General features: G+C 60.9%; 1 protein-coding gene across 1 annotated transcript; it reads right to left on the bottom strand.

Annotated features, from left to right (window-relative positions):
• Positions 1-1678: 1678 nt before the first annotated feature.
• On the bottom strand, positions 1679-6985 carry GPR37L1 (G protein-coupled receptor 37 like 1). Its single transcript, XM_001916324.5, has 2 exons — positions 5915-6985; positions 1679-3100 (listed from the first exon to the last, which is right to left on the bottom strand). The coding sequence occupies exons 1-2, from the start codon at positions 6542-6544 to the stop codon at positions 2282-2284; spliced, it is 1449 nt and encodes a 482-aa protein (XP_001916359.1). The 5' UTR covers positions 6545-6985; the 3' UTR covers positions 1679-2281.
• Positions 6986-12846: the final 5861 nt, after the last annotated feature.

Below are 12846 nucleotides of genomic sequence, written 5' to 3'. Positions count from 1 at the left end.
TGCCCCAGCTGAAGGGGGCTCAGTGCATCATCCCTCCCGCCTGCATAAGGGTCTGAGGGCTGTGCCCTGCGGGGAGTAAGAATGTCCACTGACTCTGAGCATCCCAGCTCGAGTGCACCACCCAGGCCTGTGCCAATCCACCCTCCACCCCAAGCCTGGGACCCCTAAGCAACAAATGCCACATTGTTCCCCCAGCTGGCCCAGGCTGCAGGGACAGTGGCTCTTTCCCAAGGCCAGGCTGGCCTGCTGACTAATCCTGCAGGCCATTCACGTCGGCAGGCCTGGGAGGCAGCAGTGGTGGCAGGGCCTCGCAGCCACCATCTCCCCCTTCTGCTCTGAGCTGGCCAACCAGCAGCAGGGAGAGGCAAAGGGCGCCCTTTGTGGAAGAGGCGCCCAAACAGGATGCCGCAGTGACCCCCTCTCTGCCCTCAGCCTTCCATCCTCAGCCCCCTCCCGGCCCCAGACTTTGCCTCGGCTCACCCTGGCCCCGTCCTTGCATCCTCTAGGAAGCTGCTGGTGCATCAAAGGCTGGGGGTGGGGGTGGGGTAGAGAAGGAGTTGGGGGGTGTGGAGGAAACGGCCTTGGGAACTTCAGGGAGGCAAGCCCGCCTTTGGGGCCCCCTCCCACGTGGTCCCTGCATCTTAAGTTTCTACAGACAAAGCTGGGGGCTTCAGTCACTGTGGCAACAGGTCTGCGGAGAAATGGGTGGGTGTCGTCCCCCAGCACAAAGAGTGCGCGTGGCAGCGCCATCACTTAGCAACGGCCTCCCTCTCTCTTGGCGTCACCGTCCTGGGGGTGTGTGCCAGGGAGAGAACAAGGCTGTTAAGATCCCGGGAGAGGGGGAAGGAGGCCTGAGTACCAGGGGGCTGAGGCCAAGGGGTGTGGGTGGAGTGGACAGAGGAGAATGGAGCCCCGGGCACCCGGCAGGCCTAGCCCCTCACCATCCCGGGCCCCTGGGGACCCTTCTGAGGCCCCATGCAGATGTCCAGGTAGGCCTGGCCAGCGAAAATTGCCGGTGGGACCCGGAGCTTGCTCTCAGATGGAGAAGGGTGGCTCGTCCCCAAAGCTGGTGATGGGGGCAGGCAGTGATTTGTGGCCTAAGCTGTGGCATGCCTTCTGGTTGATCTTGTGCCAGCTTCTCTGGGCCCAAACAGGGGAAGTGGGACACCTGGGTGGGACCAGGGGAGGAGCTGAAGGGTCTGCGGGCCCAGGATGGAGCTGGAGCCGCGCTGCCAGGAAGGGGTGTGGCGGGGCGGGGCAGGGGCAGGCAGCGGGCAGCCAGCTGGGCCGTCTTTCGGCAAAACAGTCCATCCTAAGAAACCGAACAAGAGCGGCTCTCAGAGTGAGGGGGGGCTCACGGAGGGAGGGCCACTGCTTTCCCTCGAATGGGGCTTTGTCGGGAGGGAGGAGCCGAGGTGGGGGCTCCAGAGGAGATGGGTTTCCCCTCTTGACTTCCCAGGGCTGGAGGGGCTGAGGCCGGGAAGAGGACTCAGCACCCCAGCTCCCAAGCTCTCCGTCCCCTCCGCCGCTCAAGAGCCACAGGGCCAGGTGGGACATCAGCCACAGGCCGGGAAGGGCCAAAGGTGGCCAGAGGAGCCCCCTGGAACAGCACCCACCCAGGGAAGGTGCATCTGGGCGCTGCCAGGATGTGGCACAAGAAAGTCCAGTGGGACCCGGGTGGCTGTACCTAGTTTATTGTTTTTCAGCTGGGCTTTCTACAGGGGAACATCTAAGAAGGGAGTGGGGACACGGCAACCCAGGGGAGTCAAAGAGGGAGGAAGGGGGAGAGAGAAATCCTCCAGAAGAAGAGAAGGTGCCAGAGGAGGAGGCTTCCAAGACTGGGGGAGATCCCATCCAGAGAAGAGCCAAGTCGGGCTGACCCCCACAGGGCCCCCGTTCCAGGATGGGGGTGGGGTGGGGCAGGAAGACGATGCTTAGAGAGGGCACAACTGTATGGTTGGGTTCCAAGACAGAGAGGGAAACAGAGTGGACCCGGGTGAAGTTCTGGCTCCTGGCTCGGGGCCCTGGCACTTCTAGGCAATTCGGAGGACCTGGAAGCATCCGCATCGGCCGGTTGAGAGGACAGAGCTGGGAGGCCCCACTGAGTGGCAAGGAAGGCCCTCCTTGGGGAAGGGGCTTTCCTAGGCCCGAACCTCAACAAGAGGGGCCAAGTCCACATCTAGACAGCAAGACCACGAGGACAGAAACACCAGACACAGGCTGGGGTGCCCCTCTCTGCCCCCCTCGCCCCACTCCTGGGCCTCCCCACTGGGGCCTGGCCTCAGCAAGGCGTGCCCAGGGGCAGGAGCGGGGGCGACTCCCTAGGCTTGTGGAAATAGATGGAGGACGACATCTCGGTCTTGAGCTTGTTGTCCGAGCCGTCGGCAGCCGAGGCCTCGGAGGCCCCGCCGCCACACTCCTCGCAGCAGCAGCAGCAACAGCAGTCCAGGAAGGCCCGGCCCAGTGGCCGGCAGATGCACAGGAGGAGCACGGGGGTGATGGCCCCCTTCAAGAAGATGGAGAACTGGTTGATGAGGCCCAGGAGGTCCAGGGTCTGGCGGGTGAGCTCTGTGGAGAGGTAGGCCACCACGATGTTGCAGACGTTCTCAGGGAGGGCGCACAGGGCGTAGACCACCGTCAGGCCCACCACGGTGCTGTTGAGCTGGCTCTCGCACTGCTCGTGCTTGCCTGCCCGGCACTCCGGCTTCCTCCCCGGGGGGCCCCGCACCCGCCACGTCACCAGCTGGCAGGTGACCGTGAAGAGGATGGGCAGGCAGAAATAGCAGCCGAAGTACCACCACATGCGGGCATTCTGGTAGGTCATCACCAGCGAGTAGAGAGACTCAGGCAGGCTGGCCGAGGGCTTCATGACGCAGGAGTCCACAGTGCCCGCCGTCGGGGCAGGCTCCTGCGCCAGCTGCCACAGCAGGAGCTCGGGCATGGCCAGCGTCATGGAACCCACCCAGATGACAGCCAGCTTGGCCAGGATGGACTGGCACCGCTCGATGGGCCGAACCTTGGGCAGGGTGCTGGTGGCCACGTGGAAGCGGTCGATGCCTAGGGCACAGAGGCTGAAGGTCATGACTCCCAGAGAGGACACCTGCGGGCAAAGATGTGGAGGAAGAGAGAAGCCTGCGGTCAAACCTGGGGGCGAGGGGAGGGTGCTGGTTTCTGGCTTAGACGGGGAATCGAGCGTAAGTGTGGAAGTGAGAGTCGTAACAACCACCCTTGAGCAAGCCCTTGTCACACGTCGGGGCTTTCACACACGTCATCAAGTCCTCACAGCCAACCACCTTTTGCAAGAAGACGCCGTGGTCCAGGCAGGGTGAGAGACCTGGTGGACGGCTGAGGTGAGGTCCCCACACAGACCCCCTGGCTCTTCCCACCTCGCTTCTCTGCCTCTGGGGCAGGGGGTGAGTGGCTGGGGTCCCACAGACCCTCACGCTCTCTGAGAGGCTTTGAAAATCATCTCTAAGGAGGAACCGAGACAGAGACAGAGACAGCCTGGGTCTGGGCAGGTCCTTCCACGCCCGCACCCATCGTGTGCATGGAGCGAACGGTCTTGGGGCACATGGTGCGCAGGCTCAGTCACACTCACACACACTCAGTCACACACTTGTCCCGCTGGCCCCCGTCCGGCTGTGCGGGGAAGCAGCCCCCTGCTAGCCGGTCTGCGCCCCCGCCCCCTGCCACCCCGCTTTTCATGGAGGCACAGGAAAATCACTCGGAGCCAAGAGGAAGAAGACAGAGCCGCGGGGAAGAACGTGCCAGCGAGAATAAAGGACGAGGAGAGCCGGCCTGGCTCTGGGACGACGCTCCTCCACACTCGGAGATTGTGCTCAGACCCCCTTCCGTCCAAACGCTCCCTCTTCTCGCTGGGGGAACACAATCCCTGGCTTATTAGCGCGGCCACCACCGAGTGTCCCTGTGGAGATCCCCCGCCCCTCTCTTGGCAGGGGAACCCCGGCCTGTGGAGGAGGCGACTTCGGGTTGGGCAAAAACACCACCGCGCTCCTTCTTCCCTAGTCTCAAAAAATGCCTCGAGCTTTATTCCAAGCTGGGTCCCTCCTGAGACACCCCCCCAAGGGCTTCTGGGGCAGCGTATTTGTCCCTCAGCTCCCTCCCCATGACCCAGCCTGGAGGGGGCCTGTCGGCTCAGGGACCATCTCCGCCCTTCAGGAGTGCAGAGGGGGCACCCAGGGGAATTCAGGCCAGAGTCTCCCCATGAGGTGTGTGGAGACCCACAGGCGGGCACGGCCGGGCCTCCCCTGACTTCCCAGCCTCGTGCAAACAGGAGCTCGTGCCTGTCTGCTCCCATCCCCTCCTCCTCTCACACCATCCCCAGTTAAAAGCCACCACTTATCGCACTATTTTAACTCTAAGCGTTTATAGACGTTACCCATTGGATCCTTCAAGAATTCATTTAGATCGTGATGATTCTCCTAACTTAATTCCCCAATTTACAGATGAGGAAACTGAGGTCGAGGAGGTTAAGTCACTGATCAGGCCACTCAGCCAGTGAGGGCAAAGCCGGGGGTCTGGTCTGCCCTGTCCCCAAGCCCTGCGTCCAGCCTCTCACGGCGCATCCGGGCGTGGAGCGCCAGGTGACCACTAAGACGCGAAGGCCACCCCCCAGTGGGAGGGTCTTCTCTGGGGTTTGGGTACCTTTGGGCCACCATTACGGGGTCTCCCTGGGTCGGGAAGGACAAGAAAAGGCTGTACCAACTGCCGGGCCTCGGAAAGTCAGTCCAGATATGAAATCGTCGCTCATACACAGGGAACTGGGGACAGAGCTGGGAATAGGACCTGTGTCTGGATGCCTGATTCTGACCCCGTCTCCACCCAGGCAGGTCACCCATGTCACACAGCATCGTCCACTCCCAGGAGGACTAGCAGCCTTCACGATGGGGGGGCTGGGGCAGAGTCACTCCAGTCCTCATTATTACCACCCACACAGCCAAAATGTTAAGGCCACTTGTTTATTTTGTGTCCCCTTCGGGATACAGTGGCGTTGCTGTGTCCCACATAAGCGCACATATATTGGTGTATTTTTGCGATGTTTTAAGCTGCCTCCATGAGATCCACGCCTCCATCAACACCGCGGACTTGTCTTGAGGAAGCCCCCGGAGGCAAGGATAGCAAAACCCTTTAGAACTGTAGATTGGCCCACCTGGAAGGGCCGTCTGGTCTACCCCCTGGCTGGGAGCTAAGGAAACTGGAGAGGAGCTATGACCGGCCCAGTGACACCCATATGCCAGTGACGGGTGGACACTGGAGCCCCCCTTGCCCCCAGCCGCAGCACCCAGAATCAGGTCTTCCCTTTCAGAGGATTTGGGAGGTTGCTGATGGTGATGGCAGTGATGACGACAGTCACAGTAAAAAGGGTCTGTCCTCCCAGCGTTTGCATTCACGGGGTGGGTATTGACTTGATCTGGGGGGTCTGTAGGGAACAGATCTCCCTTTAGATGCTACTTAGGGAAGCAGGATATTGAGGGGTAAAGAAGGGGAGCCGTGGGTGCAGGGCAGCGGCCATGGGCACGAAGGGAGGAAGAGGAGACACACAAAGGACAGAGAGATTCTTGGATGGGGAGAGGGGAGAGGATTAAGGCAGGGGAGGGGCAGCTCAGAGTGCAGAGAAACGGGGAGAGGTCCACCTCCCACCTAGAGCAGGAGGCCAGGCTGGGGCTGGAACCGGGGGCCCCGCACACCTGCCTCCCCGACCCTTCCCCTGAGCCTGCTTAGTTCACCCGAGAGCTGCCAGGAGCCAATGCTGCATTTGTCTCCTCGCCTGGTTTGGAGGAGAAGAAGGAAGGCAGAGCTCGGGGCCTCTGGGGTACTGCATCCCACATACCCCACTCCTGACTGCCCGGTGGATGGCAGCCCTCAGCTGAGCTCTAGCAGGACGCACGCTCACCTCCATGAAGGGCACGGCCCGGCAGGAAACCTCGCCCAGCAGCCTCTGCTTGGTGATCTCGTTGAAGATGACGATGGGGAGGCAGAAGAAGAGGACCAGGAAGTCCCAGAGGGCCAGGCTCGCGAGGATGGAGTTCCAGGCGCTCTTCAGGTAGTAGCTGTGCCACACGATGCACATGACCGACAGGTTGCCCACGATGCCCACGGCAAACACCACCAGGGCCAGGAGCATGATGGAGTAGGCACTATAGGAGGCCTCGGTCACCGGGTACAAGGGGTTCTGAATCTGCAGCCTCCGGCCCGGCGGCCCCGTCAGATTGCCCCGCGGCTCCTGCCCGCTGCCCGGGGGCCGCCCGTCCTTGTCTGGGCTGGGGCTGGTGGCCACCCAGGGCTCGGTGGGCTGCAGGCCGGCGGGGTGGATGGGCCGCGGGTACTCAGCCCACTCCTGGGGCACGTACTGCTGCACCCCTTTGGCCGCCTCATCCTCGCTGCCCCTCTTGGACCGGCTCTGCTGCTCCTGGGCCCCGGCTCCATGGTTGCCCAAGGGCAGGGGTGGACCCCCGGAGACTCTGCTCAGCCCCACAGCCGACCCCAGAGCAAGGGAGACAGCCAGCGGCCACAGCCACCGCATGGCAGGACACGCAGGAGGCAGCCGCCCCTCGGAGAGCAGGTGAGGGCAGGGGACCGAGGCACTGGGCTGACTCGGGAGAGGCAGCTGGCCGGTTGGTCCCCCTCCAGTCAGGCGTCTGGCGTCGCCAGCCTGCTCCAGTGGCCCTGGGCTGTTCCCTCCCACCCTGCAGGCCCGGGCTGGGCAGGGCCCTCTGCTGGACACAGCGCACTCTTTGCTGCCCACACATCTCACCCGCCAGGGCGCTCCTTCTCCACCCCAGAGGGCAACAGCATCTCAGGCCTGCGGGGCCCTCGGAGGTCACCTGCTGCAAGCCCCCGAAGCAAGAGAGGCCACAGGGGGTGCTGGGGGTCCCACGGTGAGGAGGACAGGACCGGACTGAGGCGCAGGCCTCCCGACTCCCCCTCCGGAGATGGTTCCAAGGCAGCTCCCACACTCGACACTGGACAATACCAGCCGCTGTGGTTTGCTGAACCCTGACCAGGCCCCAGGGCTCGGCGCTTTCTCCATTAACCCTCCTGACAGCTCTCGGGGGAGGTGCTGTGGGTACCATATTTCAGATCAGAAATCTGAGGCTTGCAGAGTCCATCACTGAGCACAAAGCTGATGCACGGCAGAGCCAGCCTGAGCCCCGAATCCGACTCCAGAGCCTTCTGGCTCAACACTGTTCTCAGTAGGTATGAGTTCCTCTGCTCGCCTCCAACCACACACACAAGACATCACAAAAGGCCATGTCATGCCAGGCACACGGTGGACGGACATGTGCAATAATTAATATTCCCCCAGCCCCTGCTGGGCTCTTGACACTCAACACACAAAAATGCAGGAGATGGGGCCGGCCCTGTGCCATAGTGGTTAAGTTCACGCACTCCGATTTGGCAGCCCGGGGTTCGCCAGTTCGGATCCCGGGTGGGGACATGGCACCACGTGTCAAGCCATGCTGTGGTAGGCGTCCCACATATAAAGTAGAGGAAGATGGGCAGAGATGTTAGCTCAGGGCCAGTCTTCTTCAGCAAAAACAGGAGGATTGGGGGCTGGCCCCGTGGCCGAGTGGTTAAGTTCGCCCGCTCTGCTGCAGGCGGCCCAGTGTTTCGTTGGTTCGAATCCTGGGCGCGGACATGGCACTGCTCATTGAGCCACGCTGAGGCAGCGTCCCACATGCCACAACTAGAAGGATCCACAACTAAGAATATACAACTATGTACCGGGGGGCTTTGGGGAGAAAAAGGAAAAAAAATAAAATTTTTTTAAAAAAAGGGGGAATGAAGATGGATGAACCTTGAAAAAAAAAATGCAGATCTCTGCCACCAAGGGGCTGTCCGTACACAGGGGGAAATGAGCACGCAAGTCAAGTTACAATTCATTGTGATGAAAGGCAGGGATGCCAGGGAGCCTAAAGGAGCCTGGAGGGATCACAAAGACCCCACCAGACGAGGTGACTTTTGAATGGATCCTGAAAGCTGACTGTGAGCCTGTAGGATGGACAACAGGAGGAAGGGTACTCCGGGCGGACTGCACAGCTCACGCAAAGGCACAGAGGTGGGACGGCGGGTGACGGATGAAAGACAGCCAGCGCATCAAAGGCCGAAGCAGGGGTGCGCAGGGAGAGTGTGGGAGTCTGGGGCAAGGAGCCTGGACAGGTCAGCAGAGGAGGGCCCCGGAGGACTCTGCATGCAGGCCAAGGAGGTGACATGTATCCTGAAGGCAGGGGAGAGTGCTGTGGGTGAAGGAAGGACGGATCCCTGACGGGCCGCCTGGAGCGGGAGCATGCAGGAGCCGGGTGCCTGTGGGGAGGCAGCCGTCCGGAGGCCGGCCAGGAGCACGGAGTCCAGGAAAACTGAGAGCATTGCGGGGCCTCGCGCTTGCGTGGGAGGGAAGGTCAAGGCTGACCCCCAGGTGTGGGACGGACAGCGAGCCCCTCACCTGCGCAGGAGACAGGACGAGAGCTTGGTGCGAGGGTGGAAGAAAAACTCCGCTCTGCACACCAGGGACTCCACGCACCATGGTCATTTGGGTAGAAATGCAGGGAAGGGCTGTCTGCGGCCCCTGGGAAAGGCTGCAGCTGGACACGGAGCTATGGGGGCAGAGGGGGGACGCAGGTGAGGCCCAGGAGCCCCCACACTCTCGACAGCCCGAGGGAGGGGCACTTAGGAAGACAGTGGAATGAACACAAGGAGAGGGCAGGTGGCTGTGCTGCGGGTCATCAGAGCCCACAAAGGAAAAGAGGAACTGGACCTGCGTGGCCGGAGTTAAATGTCACTCAGACAGTCAGTCAGCAAACATTAACCAGGGCCTCACGGGAGCGAGATCAACTCAGAAGTGACTTATCTAGAAGACTTCCTGACCAGGAAGCCTCCGTCTTACCCAGAGGGGCCCCAACACACTGCGTAAAGAAAGGAATCCAGAGGGGCCGCCCCGTGGCCGAGTGGTTAAGTTCACGCGCTCCACTTCAGCGGCCCAGGGTTTCACCAGTTCGGATCCTGGGCGCGGACATGGCACTGCTTGTCAGGCCACACTGAGGCGGCGTCCCACATGCCACAGCCAGAGGCACCCACAGCTAGAACATAACAACTATGTATGGGGGGCTTTGGGGAGAAGAAAGAAAAAAAACAGATTGGCAACAGATGTTAGCTCGGGTGCCAATCTTTACTCCCAAGAAAGAAGGAAGAGAAGGAAGAAGAAAAGACCCACATACCCTCAGACAAGGGAGGGAAGCGTCTGTGGACTTTTCAAAATTTTATTTTTCTGGCTTCTTGCTGTTTACTCCTTTTGTGGGGACAGGAGATACGGTGGCTGGGGGGCCGCGCTCGTCTGGGATGCAAAGTGTCACACGAAGACGCAGAGGGACGTCCAGAAGTCAGATCAGCCAACGACTCAGCTGTCCCCTTTGCTGCCGCCCCTGCCCAGGCCCCACGGCAGAGGAGGGGCCAGGACTCCTGCCTCCACGTCCCGCGTCCTCGGGAAGCGGGGAGAAAGGACTGCGGGAGATATGGGGGGGTATCCCGCCTCATCCTGGGCATCACGCCATCATCCTCGGAATTGTGCTGCTCTGACCCCGCTGGAGAACGGCCCCCTGACCTGTCCCAGAGTGGTCAGGTCCTTCCCACCTCCAGATTCCCATGGCGCTGAGGCTGCACCTCCTTCTGCCTGTGGCGTGGCTACTTGGGTAAACAGAGCCACCGTCCTCCAGATCATCGCCACCATGTGCTGAGCACTCGCCAAGTGCTGGGCCCCATGCTGAGCACCTGAAATAATTACCGTATTTAATCTGTACCTTATTACCCCAAGCTCAGAGAGGTAGAGTAACTTGCCCAAGGACACACAGCTCATGAACACCAGCCAGTTTCCAAACGCAGGTTTGTCTGACTCCAAAACGGAGACTCTGAATCACACGTTTGGGGAGCCTGACAGCATTTAACCTGGGAAGAGATCCTGGAGAGACCTGCCCCAATGCTCTTAGTTTTCAAAAGTGGAAAGTGAAGCCCAGAGAAGTCGAGTGCCAAGGCCAGTGCTCCACAGTCGGGTGCACGCCAGCACTGTGCAGGCCCTGGCCCAGGGCTGGCGTGTGGGGACTGAGGATGCATTAGCCCTCCGCCACTTCTCTACACCCGTGCATACACCCGTGTTGCACCCAGGAGTGTGCCTTGCCCTCGATAAACACTGATCGCTCCCTCTGCTGGTCCCAAGCATCCTGGGTTCCATCAGGATGGTCACAACGTCAGAGGCCACTAGGTGGAACCAGACGTTCAGCGATGGAAGTTAAGGGACGCCTTGACTAGCCCCGGGGGGCTACCTGGGCCCACCTCCTCCAAAGACACTCGGCTGAGGGAGCCGTCATGTGACTGGCAGGTTCCCAGGGGCCGCCACCCAGGGGGCAGGTGGGGATGGACCTCTCCTTTCCCCCACGCTCCTGAGGGCACCCACTGTGGGTCCCGCAAAGGCGCTCCTCTCCCGTCCCTGCTTCTGCTCCCCGAAGGCTCCTCTCCCAGGACCGGCTGCAGCCCTCATCTGGGGGCCTGCCCTGCAGAAGCCGAGGCCCTCCCAGCCCTCAGACCGTCTCTCCCGTCCCAGGAATTCCCCAGCCTTCTCCCTGGGAATTTCCCCAACGCCGGCTGCTGAGAAGGTGCTCACCGAGGAGAGACAGGTCAGGGGAGAGGCCGGGCTGTCCCCGGGCATTGAACCGGGCTGAGGTGGCAGTGCCACCCAGGAAAATGAGAAGAGCTAATGTTCTGTTGAGCAAGACCACGCACCACGCATTCTCCAGCCGAGAGCATCTTCCGGAACGAGACCGTCCGGATTTAGCTCTTAAAATGGCCCTGCCACTTGCTAGCTGTGTGCGTGTGACTCTGGTCAGGTACTTAACCTCTCGGTGCCTCAGTTTCCTCATCTGTCACATGGGGATAATAACAGGCTTGGTGTGAATATCGCCTGAGTTCATGCGTGTAAGTCACATTGTACGCACTGAGTGTTAGCTACTGGCTGTGCAGCTCATTTAATTCTCACAACCACCTTACGAGGCAGGGTACTATTATGATCTTCATTTGACAGGTTTGGAAACTGAGGCACAGAGTGCAGCTGGCAGCCAGAGAGGCAGGAAGGGCAATTCTGAGACGAGTCCTCCCTTGCCAGAGTTCTGGCCTGAACAGGGACAAGCGTCTGGCCTGCACCTGGCACCAGACTACGCAGGGGGGTGTGGACACTCTGACCCCCTAGGTCCCACTGTGCCAGCTCCCCATGCTCCGCTCCTGGGCCCAAGGGGCCCTCGGGTTCTGCTCTGGAGGACGGGCGGAGGGCCACCAGTGGGAAAGTGGTTTCTGAAGCTCAGGGGCTTTGGGACCCAGCCCAGCTCTGCTGCCAGCGAGCCCTGTGATGTCGATAACAGCAACTTCACTCGCTTTACCAATACTGGTTGAGGACCTGCCATGCACCAAGCCGCGTGGAACACGCCGGGGCTGTGCCCAGCACGGCACGACCTCTGCCCCCCGAAACTCGCGCTCGCGTGAAGGTGGCCACCACTGAGAAAACTAGCCCCAAATAGCACAACTCCAGACCACGAGGAAAACAAGCGGAGGGCACTCCATCACAGACCTCTCTGCCCTTCTGCTGTCCCCTCAGTGAAAGGTCAGGGTGCCATCCTGGCCTGGGGTCTCCCGAGGATGCTGCTGCAATGAGAGGTGGGTACCAGGGAGCTGTTTGACCAGGTGGCAGCTGACGCCGGTGGTTCTCAAAGTGTGGTCCCCGGACGCCTGGAGACTTCCCTGACGTGCAGATTCTCAGCCTGAGCCATCGGGAGCTCCTGGGGGCCCACAGCCCATGTGTCAGCAAATCCTCCAGAGGAGCCGATGCCCCCCGAGCATGAGAACCCGTGGGTGAGGTAGTCCCACTGCGTTGTGATGTGTCTGTGGGGGCTTCTTTCCCAGCAAGGCCGTGCTTGTAGGACGGATGGAGGGAGGGACCCAGGCCTCGGGGCTCCAGACCTCGGCTGCACTGCAGTCCGTTGAGCAGGCCACATGTTCCTGTCTGCTTCCTCGGCGCCCGGCCCTCCGTAGATGCCTGACACAAGGCCCCCTTCCTGGGGGGGGGTCTCTCACTTTGCTTTCCCAGCCGTGGCAGCTGGGGGCCCAGGGAGCCAAGTTCCAAACTCACCTCTCCCCTCCCCGCTCCTACAGCACAACCAAGGCAGGCGGGAGGGTTCAAACACAGGGGAGGGCTGGGGATGCCAAACTGACACACGCACAGCCAACACAAGGACCCCGGCGCTCTGGCCAACGAGGTGCCTTCCTGCCTCCCAGATCCCAGAGCCCTCCATCGCGGTCCCCGGCGGGCACCCAGCACTGGGAGCTCACTATGGACGCTGCTGTCTAACGGGGTCATAGGACGTCCTCCCCTGCTCACCTAGAGACTGCCCTCTGGGCTGGGGGTCCCTAGTCAGGACCCTTTCAATACAGCATGACTTTCAGGACCCAACCTGTTGGCCCTATCAGAACAAAATCCCACATTTTCATGAGATATACACACACAGTCGGGGGGAGTAAGTCGTGTCCCCATTTGTTCCACAAATGTTTGTGGAATGCTGTTCTGTGCCAGACACACAATTGATGCTCAAAGCATTTGTTACTAGAGAACAAGCAGCCACTGTTTGAACTCCTCCATTGACAGACAGCTCACTACCATGCGAGGCAGCCCCTCCCCATTCTAGACAGTTATAATAGTGTGGAAACGGGACTCCAGGAAAACCCACCTGTCGGTTCTGGTTGTGTCCCATGGAGGAGACAGAAAACACACACACACACACACATACACAG

Source organism: Equus caballus, chromosome 30, assembly GCF_041296265.1.
Source record: "Equus caballus isolate H_3958 breed thoroughbred chromosome 30, TB-T2T, whole genome shotgun sequence".
In the NCBI taxonomy this organism is placed as follows: domain Eukaryota; kingdom Metazoa; phylum Chordata; class Mammalia; order Perissodactyla; family Equidae; genus Equus; species Equus caballus.
The sequence above is the reverse complement of the archived record's forward strand: the minus strand, read 5'-3'. Positions and strand labels throughout refer to the sequence as shown.

Excerpts from the sequence above, each read along its gene's own strand:
- GPR37L1 (XM_001916324.5), bottom strand. The coding sequence starts at position 6,544 with ATGCGGTGGCTGTGGCCGCTGGCTGTCTCCCTTGCTCTGGGGTCGGCT. Across the intron at positions 3,101-5,914 it reads GGGCCGTGCCCTTCATGGAG|GTGTCCTCTCTGGGAGTCAT; the intron begins GTGAGCGTGCGT and ends CTTTGCCCGCAG.